The 12,428-nt window shown below is 47.5% G+C and overlaps 1 protein-coding gene across 5 annotated transcripts in view; it reads right to left on the bottom strand.

Moving 5' to 3' along the window:
- The window catches only part of SPK1 (guanyl-nucleotide exchange factor), a 189,690-nt gene that overhangs the window by 72,507 nt on the left and 104,755 nt on the right, over nucleotides 1–12,428 (bottom strand). For all 5 annotated transcript variants that reach the window (XM_086515791.1, XM_086515793.1, XM_086515792.1 and 2 more), the window contains 3 exons: nucleotides 7,697–7,734; nucleotides 7,156–7,300; nucleotides 4,183–4,309 (listed from right to left, as the gene is read on the bottom strand). In XM_086515791.1, coding sequence (XP_086371917.1) covers nucleotides 4,183–4,309; nucleotides 7,156–7,300; nucleotides 7,697–7,734 — 310 coding nt within the window. The remainder of the gene's footprint in view (nucleotides 1–4,182; nucleotides 4,310–7,155; nucleotides 7,301–7,696; nucleotides 7,735–12,428) is intronic.

Raw genomic sequence — 12,428 nt, 5'->3', positions numbered from 1 at the left:
TTGTGAGGCCCCAAGACAGTCTTGCCTTCTCTCGATCGGACTGTAGAGTGGGAGGAGTGAATCTATCGTGGATAGAACGCTTCTACACTAGTGACCACTTCAATGACTTGGGAGGGTCAGTGGACATCCTGGGACGGACCTCCTTCTCGGACCATGCACCAATGATCCTCACAGTGGCAGACAGGCAGAGGAGTGGGAGCACGATGCTTCGCATCCCAGAGAGGGTCTTGTTGGACTCAGCACTCAGAGAGAGGGTAGAGCCTCTCTGGACAGAGCGCATGGACAAGCAGGATTCTCCTGCTGACAGAGTGGCCTCACGCCTAGCTTAGATTAGCCATTTTTTTCTTCAGGAGTCTGTGGCTCGCCGGGCTGCAGCAAGAGAGAAGGAGCAACGTCTCAGACGGGGGATTGCTTCGTTACAGAGGATCCAGGAGCAGCATCCAGACAGTCCTTGGTTGGAGAAGCAGTCACAGCAAGCTCGACACGAGCTTGCTAGCACAAAGAAGAGGCGACATGAGTTTGCTTTCCACCGACAGGCATCTCAGTGGACCCAGGTGGGCGACAGAGTGACTGGTGCTTGCTTTGACGCAGTGGGACCTCGGCACTCGCATGCCAAGGTCAGTCAGTTGAGGAGGCCCGACGGGTCAGTTGCTTCTGAGCCCGAGGATATGCGTGCAGTTGCTACTGACTTCTACCGTGAGTTACTGTCTGCAGAGCCCCACTCAGATCGTCAAGATGCATGCACGGAGCAGGTTTGGGCACAGATGCCTTGTCTTCTGACTGAGGAGATACGTCAGAGGCTAGAGCTGCCACTTCAGCTTGAGAAGCTGCACACGGCTCTTAGGGCCCTCCCCCGTGGTAGCTGTCTAGGTTAGGATGGGTTGACTCCCAGTTTTTTCTTGAGTACTGGGACCTGCTTGGCTTTGATCTCTGTAGTGCTTTTCAGTACATTTTGCACACAAGAGTGATGCTTGACAGCATGAGTGAGGGCCTGATCTACCTCATTCCCAAGGAGGGTGGCTCCTTGGATAAGATTCGACAGTGGCCCCCAATCACCATCCTCAACTCAGTCTACAAAATTCTTGCCAAGGTTCTCAGTTTGAGGATTCAACCACTTCTAGAGAGCCTTATACATGGGACCCAGACAGGTTTTCTCAAGGAACGCAGTATCCTTGACAACATGTTTACTTTTTGGGAGGCTTCTGTCAGGGAACGGCTCCGTGGTGAGGACCTCGTGATTTTTCTTCTCGATTTCTAGAAGTTATACGACAGAGTTGACTGGACTTTCTAGAGCGCACTCTACGCAGGATGGGCTCCTCTGATGCACCTTGCATCAGAGGGATGCCAGTCTTGTACAAACATGCTCATAGTCAGGTACTTTTGGCGGGAGGTAGAGGTGATCGCTTCATGTTTACACGCTCGGTCAAACAAGGCTGTCCTCTTGCCCCCTTCCTCTTTCTGTTCTATGCGGAGGCAATGAGCAGGTTTTTGGTGTCGTAGCAGGTTGGTCTATGGGGCTTAGCACTCTCTATTCGGGGAGATGCGCTACTGGACGTTGAGTTTACTGACGACTCAGCCTTGTACTTAGATGGCCAGGAGCCCAACCTTCAGAGATGTGAGCAAGCTCTGAAGACCTTCTGTTGTGCATCGGGCACACTGATCAACTGGAGAAAGACAGTTGCTTTGTCGGTCGGTAGTGCTCCTGTGCCAGATTGGATGCCAGGAGAGGGTTTCAGGTGGATTCCCCCAGGGACTGTTATTCGGTACTTGGGCTGTCCGGTTGGTTTGGACTTGTCTCCCGAGCAGCAGATTGCTCCCCTTCTCCTGTCTATTAGGAGAAAGTTGTTACATTGGAGCTCAGCACGACTTTCTTTGGCCGACAGAGTAGTAGTTGCCAACCAGGTGTTTTTGTCGACTATGTGGTACATCACTTCCTACTGGATCTTCTCGAGTTCTTGTATCAGCCAGGTAGAGAGGCTGATCACGAACTTCCTTTGGTCAGGACGTGACACTCAGATAGCCCGAGCCAAGGTGGCTTGGCAGGTCATCACTCTTCCTTGTTCATAGGGAGGGCTTGGGATCATTGATCCAGCACAGCAGAGCAGAGCCCTTCTTGGGAAGTTCATCGTTAGAGGACTTCTTCCAGGTGAGGAGCCTTGGAAGGAATTCTTGCTACAGCGGCGTCATGCTAGGGTGCCTCAGTCAGGAGGCGCTTGGAAACCCTCGACCAGATGGATCTTTACAGAGATGCACGGAGTTGGTTTGAGCTGGAGACTGGAGGACCGCTTTGCTGTGAGTTTGCTTCGATCTTGGGAGCTCTTACGGAGTGCCCTGGAGCAAAGACAGTCGACATGCACGGAGGAGCGCCTACGGCAGCCCCTCGTCTCAAACCCCATGGTTAGCACTCAAAGAGGCCACTTGGTTGGTAGTTGGCCTCATGTCTCCTGGGGTCCCATGGCAGCAGGTCCAGCGCGCTCTTTAGGTGACTGGCTAGAGTTCACAGGTTTGTCAGAGGAGGTGCACGGGCTCCAGCTACAGGGCATGAGGGGGGTGCAGAGCATGTGTCAGGACATTTCAGAGTCAGTTCCAGCTGAGTGGCTCATGCCTCTTGAGCAAGTAGCGTCCGGGTGGATGGGAGCCTTCACACGACTAGAGGTTCTCATCTCAGTCAGGACCTCCTCAGAGACTGTCCTAACCCTGTTCTTCGAGCTTCAGGGTGGGGGACGCCTACAGCGAGTTGCAGTAGAGGCCCCGCAGGTAGCAGAGTGTTGTTTTCAAAGGATCCGAGTAGTGGGCATCTGTGGAGGACTTGCGTCATAGACCCTGACCCAGCAGCTCTTGAGACTGGGCACTGGAGGCTGTGGGCTTGGAAGTGTTGTCCACTAGCACAAGTACAGTGGGATCCTGGTGAGTGGCTATGGAGGGACCCCTTCTCTTCTGCAGACCACCCAGGAGTCCCGTTCTTTCAGTACCCTGTTCGACTGGGACGTCATATACTAGCAGCACAAAGAGAGGCCCGCCCCGCTGCAGCACCTCATTGGCAGGAGGAGGGTCTCACAGTTGAGTTCTTGGCAGCCTTTTGGGAGAGGTTGTCGGACTCCAGACAGCCGAGGCGAGTCACCTTGTTTCAGTGGCTGGTCGCACACAGAGCTAGAGCAGAAGGGAGCTGGCTAGTGCATAGCGGTCTCTCGGCCGCATGTGCAGCTTGTGACCATTTGGTGGAGAGTCAGCGTCACTGTCTTTGGGACTGTCCCTCGGCCCAGCTGGTGTGGCTACGAGTTCGTTGACTGAAGCCCGCTCTCTCCACAGCTCGACAGTACACTTGGGGGGCAGCGGCTTGGTCCACCCTCACGGGCCTGGCACTTCAATTTGAGCTATCTTCCACCAGTAGGATGATAGTGATGCAGGAGGGGGCGACCTACACTCCAGCCTGTTATAGAGCTTACTCCACAAGAGTGGTGCAGTGAGAGAGAGGGGTGTTGGGAGTTCATGAGTGGCCTGACACTCTGGTTCATCTGGCGGGCCCGCTGTTTCGGCATCTTTGAGGCTCGCCCTGTGCCACCAGCAGAGACTGTTCGTGATTTTTGGCTAGAGCTGATCCATACTCTCAGAGGACAGCTTGAGGGACTACAGGGCAGCTCCGACTGCATGCGGGAGCGCCGCGAGGCTTTCCTTCGACTCTGGCGTCCTGGGCCTTTCTACACCATAGTCCAGGGTGTACTCCGATGGCATTACCGACCACCTGTGTGGCTCTTCCCTCCCCCCATTTCTTGATTAGCCCCATTGTACATATACTCGTTTTTTCATTGGGAGAGTCTCCCACCATGGTTGTTGTAGCCCTCTCTTGAAGAGGTGGTTGTAGCCCTATGAGCAGTTTCAGTAACTAATAGAAGGATCTTTTTCTAGAAAAAAAAGAAAGTTGAGCAAAGCCACTCGTACACGCATTGCCTAACTGATTTTACAAAATTTTAAAAGAAATTCTTTTCTTCAAAAGACAGGATGTAATGCTGGCAGAGAAGAGTTGCAGCTTCTATCAACAAATCAAAGGTAGTGCCATTATCACAGCATCACACACCTTAATATTATTCCACTTACAAATATAAACTCCAGGCGATTTTTTGAGAGCTGGGCAAGCTGCAGCACCAATTTGCACAGATACATTAAGGAAAAAGAAAAACTCACCCACAGGAAGACTACTGGAGTATGTGCGAGCTTGTTCCAAAGCCATAGACTTCACAATAAGCTCCAAAAAAACCCATGCCATTGACAATACGTCATCATACACAGGTCCAACACGATAACCCTTCGCCTGCAAATGGAAAATTTGGATGCTCCAGTTGTCAATAGGCCATATAAAATTTATCTCCTGGCGACACTCCAATAAATGTTTACCCCAAGAGAAAAAGATCACAACATCTCAACGGTCAAAACAACTTCTCCACAGTAGATAAATGCCATTGATTCTTCATTACAAAGCAGAACGACATAAACATATAATGCTTCCTTGGAAACACAATGTGATGAAATTCTACACCTAAAACAGAACCTACAAAAGAGAGTAAGCACACAAATAACATGCTTTCGCAAGAATTTCAATGCATTCTTCTTGTATATGATAACAATGGCAACACCTGTCTAATTTTTAAACAAAGACCTCAAACACAAATCCCCACATGCATACTCTACATGGAATTTTTTTCTGATCCTTGTTCACACACACAAGCCACTACTTGGAAGTATTGGAAATGAGATTGAAGCTTCCATTAAGAAAGAAACTAGGTCTTGTCCCTTGATAAGCCCATGAGTAACAATGCACATAGCGACTACGGTGTGAATATGATTGACAACTTTCACCTCATGAAAGCTCTAATTTGACAAACAATTTCTATTGCTCTTTTTCAAAACAGCATTTAAGACGCTTCTTTTCAAAGTGGATCACTGAAACCGGTAAGTCACCTCACAAGGCGGTAAAAACACTGCAGCAAGGGACAACAAACACAAATTGGTAGAGCTCCACTCGCAGGACTGGCCCCTCAACTAGTTGCCCCTGGTGGTATTTCATTTTTCTTTATTTTATTGACGAACTATAGCAACTGCAATGTTCAGTGTGCTCGCAATTTGAGTGCTAATGGCACCCTGGCCTATAGGCACTTGGCCCCAAAAGCGACTAAAAATCACTTGTTATTATTACAACCATGCTAAAAGCATGTTAAAATCATCTGATATCAATAACTGGCGCCCTAAAGCACTAAGTCATCTTCATTCACAACCCCGCATCCAAAAACAGCATCCGGATGTAAAATCAACCTTGTCATCATGTGCCAAGTCTTCAGCCACGTCAGACTATCCATACAGCCCCGTAAATCGCTGCAGCGCTGAGACTTGGGCAATCCGGTTCTGTTTTGGGTCAGCTCTACACTAAATGCGACACATCACCACTTTGTGAAATACCCCCCCCCCCCCCGTGTCCCCACACGCAGGGACCCAAAACACCATAAAAGTATTCATAATCGCCTTTGATTACACCTGCAAAACAAACTGAAAACTAATATTCAGGAGACACTGACTCCATGCAGACATGCCAATGACCATCTTTTTTTTCGACACTATACGCACAAAGCATGCGCTGTGTGTATCCTAATCCCCGCAGGATTTCGGATAACCATCAACTTACATAGTTCACACTGAACATTTACATCTTAATCCGCATACTTCCGATGACATCCCAGTGGCAAGGACCAACAGGAAATTGGGCCTTGGCCCCTTTCACCAAGTGGTAAGGTGGGCAGAAAAATTGGACAGAACTGATTGAAACAAGATAGAATGACATCAGACAGGATTGGACAGATTGTACAAGAGTGAATTTCACCGAAGGAGATTGTTCGTCCGTCCGATGAGGACAATTTTGTGGTTGGCATTCAAGCCTTTAGTCTGTTCAAATTATAACTCATGTTAATTGTACGGGCATCTTGGTTGCCTCCTTGGCTGTAATTTTCGTTGAAGAATGAGCCTACCGGTCCTTGACGCATATTGAATGCACATTTGGCCACTGCATGTTATTCTATGGATTGTTAAGCCCATTATTATGGATTACATACAGTTTCATTTTCCACTTTTGTCTTGGAACAAGAAGCACGTTGATTGGTTAAGGTCAAGGTCACTGAATATTTATGGTACCCGAAGTCTAATCACAAAGGTCAGCATTCGCTCTGAAGAGCTTTATTGTGCTCACCTTGGATGCATGGAGGCCTAAACAATCTGGATATTCATTACCACATGCTTGCTTGAGGGCCTCTTCACTGGCTATTTTTCTTCAACAACTAGAACCTTGGACTTAATCATATCAACCTTATGTGAACCACCTGAGAGTTTGTATGTGCTTCTGGTTGTACACGACGTGAAAAAGAACAAAAAACAACCCCAACCCCTCTATAGTTACATTGGTTCTTGGCACTCAATGCTATTTAACATATGTGCAGTCAGCTTCAGCAGGCCTTCCATCGTTGCAACAGTTCTTCCATTTCACCCTATCTATGCTTTCTTACTCAGGTCTGTCAGTCTCTTAGTTTTAATTGCTAATTCTTGTACATTATTGTAATCAATACAAACTTGTTCCCACCAAAAAATGTCTCTCTGTGCGTTCACGCGGTCGTAACACCTATCTCCTAAGGCCTCTATTCAAAATGACTAAGCATAGAGGATGACAATAGTTGAAACGCCTGTCATTCAGAGAAAACATCACAGCCTGAACATTCAGAATGGTAGGGAAAATTGTGGACTCTCCTACAAGCAACTTCAACAGCCATCTGTTGTTGCAGTATTTCCATTTTGCCCTACCCATACTTACATTCTCAGGTCCTTCAGCCTCTTCGCGATTGTTTCCATCTGGAGAACACTTCCATGGTTTTTACCTTATCACATGGCTGCACTGGTTTAGAGTGGCCATGTTTCCTACATCATTTGTAATCCCACAGAAACTTATTTCCACCCAAAACTATATGTGTGAGTGTGTGCATGAGTGTATGCGCCATTCTCCTAAGACCTCTACCCAAAATGACTCTTCATAGAGGATGAAGATAGCCGAAAAACTTGTCTTTTATCTTTTTATTTTTTATTTTAAACTGAACGTTAAAATTGGCAGGAATGAGTTTGCACCTTGCTTCGCGCTAAGCTTCCCCAAACTGTACAAAGCCCTGGATATACAGGAGGTTGACGACCACCAAAGTCATCAAATAGGTAATCTACATATTGTACAAGAAAACGGTTCCTCTCTGCTCCATCAGACGATTCTTGCTGAACTCTGGAAAGGGCGTACAAATGTTAAATGGTTTTCGTTGCACAAGAAGCCCGTCACATGAATCAAACAGCAGACTGTAATTATGAGAACACGTTTAGATAGCTCATGACAGTATGGGACGCACTGCCAACCTTCATTCCCAAGCCTGTGCATGATCCAGGATATTCCTTCATGTTTAGTTCTGGGAACTTGTGATTATTTGACATTGCTAGTGACTCTTAATGTGGGAGGCACAGAAAAACTCAAATCTTGAGTGAGAAAATGATGACACACAACACTACCCCACACAAACGCACCTCTTCTTTTTATATGTGGAAACTGGAAAAACACACTTTTTTTGAAGCAAGGTTTTGGACACACACAAAATCAAATACAAGGTTTTAAATCCTCAGGGCTTACCGAGTCAGTATGCTCACCATTGCCCGAAATGCAGCCACCTACAATTTAGGCAGACAAATCTCTCTCTCTCTCTCTCTCTCTCTCTCTCTCTCTCTCTCTCTCTCTCTCTCTCTCTCTCTCTCTCTCTCTCTCTCTCTCTCTCTCTCTCTAGCTCGACATGCAAGAGGCCCAACCAGAGTACTGACCATGGAGGAGGTCGATGAGATCCGACAGCGACTGATGAGAGATTTCATCTCAACCCACAAACAACCCCCCCCCCCCCCCCCCCCCCCCCCCCCCCCCCCCTATTTCCTTTCTCCTTAGTGTTTTAGATTTAGTTCTTTGTAACTCTGTAATTTCCGTACTCAGACATGGTATCAGATTCACCAATTGTAACTTTTTGGTCTCATAGGTCATTTTGGCCTTTGTGAAGACATTAATATAACATTTCATTTCATCTCTCTTGGGAGACTTCAATGCCAGGACGGCCAACTCCCAAACGGTATTTTATGATACCTCGGAGGAGATGCTTAGAGAGATGGATATATCGGAGATGGGACTTGATAGACACTCACAGGATAGAGAGCGAGTAGTAGTGGACCATGCTCTCCTGACTTTTTCAGTCTCTTTCCAGTATAGTGCCTCTCAGACACCACGGAGGATTGCACACACACAGTATACTTTTACACCAGAGACGGATTCAGTTTATGTCAAAGAGATTTACAGACGGATCGGGGCAGCCGAGCCTGTATATACAGTGGAGGAGATCACCACTTTATTGACGGAGATCTTGCATGCGGCAGCAGCAGAGGCATACCCACACACTCAACCAGGTCAGAGAAGACGTTCTGGGAACATGCCTCAGAATAGTTGGTATGATGAGGAGTGCAGAGAGATGAGAGTTCAGATTCAAAGCGAGCTTATACTTGGAGTCATTACATATAGACAGTCTCGGATTGCCCTTCGGCGTTCAGTGCGACGGCAGAAGCGGGCCTTTTTAGCCCAGATGGAACGTGATTTGTATCAGCTCTTTTTGAGCCGAGATTCAGGTGAGGCCTGGCATCTCTTCCATGAGCACTCACCTCCTCCAGTGATTACCTCTCCCGAGATTTGGGGTCAATATGCAGCATCATTATATACAGTACCTGGGCAACCACCATTACCAGACCCTCTAGAGCCATGTCCAGCCACTAGTACCTTCTTTACCACTGAGATGGTGAAGAACGCCATTGACAGGATGAGGACTAGGAGAGCATATGATCATGATGGTTTGGTGGCAGAGCACTTGATACATGCTAGAGATTTACTGTCAGAAGTTCTTGCGCGGTTGTTTAACCGTGTCATGTGTGAGGGAATACCCGAGTATGGAAATTATCTACTATTGTACCTCTCTTCAAGGCCGGGGACCCCACTGTGCCAGGGAACTACCGTACTATTATGATAGGGCACACATTGGCACGGTTGTATGCATCCATTCTTGAACAACAACTAAGTAAATGGGCAGAAAATAAGGGCATACGAGCAGCAGGACAAGTTGGATTCAGGAGGGGTTTCTCAACTTTGGACCATATTCTTACACTCAGAGCCATTATTGAGGAGCCTCGGGCACATGGGAGACGGATGTATTGTTGCTTTGTGGACTTCCGCAAAGCATTTGACACAGTGCCGAGGGCCAGATTGATGCACAGGCTACTGAAGTTGGGAGTACCCACAGAGATCATATGGGGGATCATGGCTTTATACGGCTCAGTGACTGGCCAGGTACGGACTCTTGAGGGGATTTCTGACATTGTTCATTCCACTATTGGAGTGAAGCAGGGGTGTCCTTTGTCCCCTACACTTTTTGGTATGTATGTAGATGAGGTCTCTGACTACATTGACAGAGAGGGTGACAGAGGCGCTCAGCTAGCAAGGACATGGATTCCTTTATTATTATATGCTGATGATATTTTGTTGATATCAGAGTCGCCAGAGGGCATGCAGAGACAATTAGATGCATTGCACAACTTTGCAGAGGATAGTGGACTGTCTGTGAACCTTGGTAAAACCAAGGTTATGGTGTTTAACACCACACCACAGTGGGTCAAGAGATCGGCACCTACACTCGTATATGGTCAGGAAACTGTGGAGTACACAAATGAATATACATATCTGGGGTTGGTATTCATGGGACCGAGGTTTACTTTGAGGAGAGCAACAGAGACTAGACTGTCCAGAGCCTATGCGGCATTGGGAGGGCTAGAGAGAATGTGTTCGCAGGTTCAGTTTCAAGAACCACGAACAAAGCTATGGCTCTTTGATACTTTTGTTGCTTCACCTATGCTTTATGGGGTCCAAGTTTGGGGACCATCTGTAAATCATGACAGTTGGAGGAAAATGGAGAGACCCTTGGTATGATATCCCGGATGATTAGAGCCAAGGCCTCCGTACCGCATGTGATTATTCGAGCGGAGGTAGCCGCCCCTCCTATTGAGATTAAGGCTGTTACTAGATCAGTGTCCTTTATGCACAGTCTATGGGATACACATAGAGGCAGATATACTAGATTGGCTCTTGAGTCTTCTAGACCGTTAGCGATGCAAGGAGATGCATCATGTTGGTATGCGCAAATGACCTCATGGTTTCAGAGGCATGGTCTCAGCATGGATAGATTGCCTCCTTTTCAGTATTCCCTAGATGCACCCTCCCTGCCAGTCACACGGACGGAGACCACTAGACTCATTCGGCAGGATCTAATACAGTTGGACACCAGGAGGACATGGGTAGAGCCGATGCAGGAGTTGGGCACGAAGATGGCTTTTTACAAAGAGCACCTTCTCCAACTTTCGGGAGATGGGTTTGTGACTCGTCCGAGCTACATGGACACTCATTTGTCTCATGGTCTGCCATGTGCTATTGGTCAGATTCGCACATCCTCACACCAGCTGGAGACTGAGACGGGTAGATTCAGAGGGATACCGCCGGAGTCTAGGATATGTCAACTCTGCGGTAGAGAGCCAGAGACAGAGCTACACTACATATGCCACTGCACTGTGTATTATGAGATACGAGGGCGCTTCCATTGCATATTCAGGGAGGGTTTTGGACCCCCAGATAGAGTCATGAGGTATCAGGATAAGAGATTCCTTGGCTTATATCTACTTGAGCTACACCGACATAGAGATAGTCTGTTGAGGAGACATGGAGCACGACAGTCGCAGAGACAGATCACAGACTTCTTGGGATCGAGCGAGCCAAGAGACCAACCACCAGCACAGGGTTGTACCCGCATTCATACGAGAGGCACCCTCATTGACAGGGCGACTGAGCTCGGGAGATCGAGACGACCACGACCGAGACACAGGAGCACACTCCATCGACGGAGACTCCAACAGAGGATCATAGGCATTCTAGCACGACACCCAGATTGTCATTGAGGGCCTATTTTACATTTTCACATTTCACACTCATTTTCAGTTTTCATTTTTACTTTCAGTACTTTTTGTACTTGTACTTCAGACGTTGTATTAGATTCACCACTTTGTATCTGATGGTCTCATAGGTCATTTTGGCCTTTTGAATACGTTAATATATCATTTCATTTCTCTCTCTCTCTCTCTCTCTCTCTCTCTCTCTCTCTCTCTCTCTCTCTCTCTCTCTCTCTCTCTCTCTCTCTCTGTGTGTGTGTGTGTGTGTGTGTGTAATTTCCGTACTCAGACATGGTATCAGATTGACCAATTGTAACTTTTTGGTCTCATAGGTCATTTTGGCCTTTTGAAGACATTAATATAACATTTCATTCTCTCTCTCTCTCTCTCTCTCTCTCTCTCTCTCTCTCTCTCTCTCTCTCTCTCTCTCTCTCTCTCTAGATTGACTCGTGCCTATGCAGCCCTAGGTGGTTTAGAGAGGATTTGTTCGCAAGTTCAGTTCCAGGAACCTCGAACAAAGCTCTGGCTTTTCGATACTTTGGTCGCTTCAGTTATGCACTACGCGGTTCAGGTTTGGGGACCGTCTATTGACAGTGCTGGATGGACTAATATGGAGAGACCCCTGATATCTATGATTTCTAGGCTGATTAGAGCCAAGGCCTCAGTCCCACATGACATCATACGAGCGGAGCTGGCTGCCCCACCTATGGAGGTTGAGGCACTCACCAGATCAGTATCATTTGTACACAGCTTATGGGACACCACCAGGGACAGGTATGCCAGGCTTGCTCTCGAGTCATCCAGACAGCTGGCACTACAAGGAGATACATCATGTTGGTATGCACAGATGAGCTCATGGTTTCAGAGGCATGGTTTCAGCATGGACAGGCTGCCCCCTTTCCAGTATTCTCTTGATGCACCATCCTTGGCTCTTACACGGATGGAGACTACTAGACTCATTCGGCAGGATCTTATCCACCTTGATAGCAAGAGGACATGGATAGAACCATCATGGGAGTTGGGTACGAAGAGGGTTTTCTATAGAGAACATCTTCTTCAAATCACGACAGACGGATTTGTCACACGGCCCAGTTACATGGACACACATCTATCTCATAGGTTACGATGTGCTATTGGCCAGATTCGCACATCTTCACACCAGCTTGGGATTGAGACAGGTAGATTCAGAGGCATACCAGCAGACAGTAGGATATGTCAGTTATGCCATGCAGAGCCAGAGACAGAGTTTCACTACATATGTCGCTGCACAGTCTACTATGAGATACGGGGACGCTTTCATTGTCTATTCAGAGATGGTTTTGACTCGTTAGACAGAGTCATGAGAT

The sequence above is a fragment of the Adiantum capillus-veneris genome, chromosome 7 (assembly GCF_014529385.1).
Source record: "Adiantum capillus-veneris isolate H3 chromosome 7, ASM1452938v2, whole genome shotgun sequence".
NCBI lineage: Eukaryota > Viridiplantae > Streptophyta > Polypodiopsida > Polypodiales > Pteridaceae > Adiantum > Adiantum capillus-veneris.
Note: the sequence above shows the minus strand (reverse complement) of the source record. Positions and strands in the feature narration are given on the sequence as shown.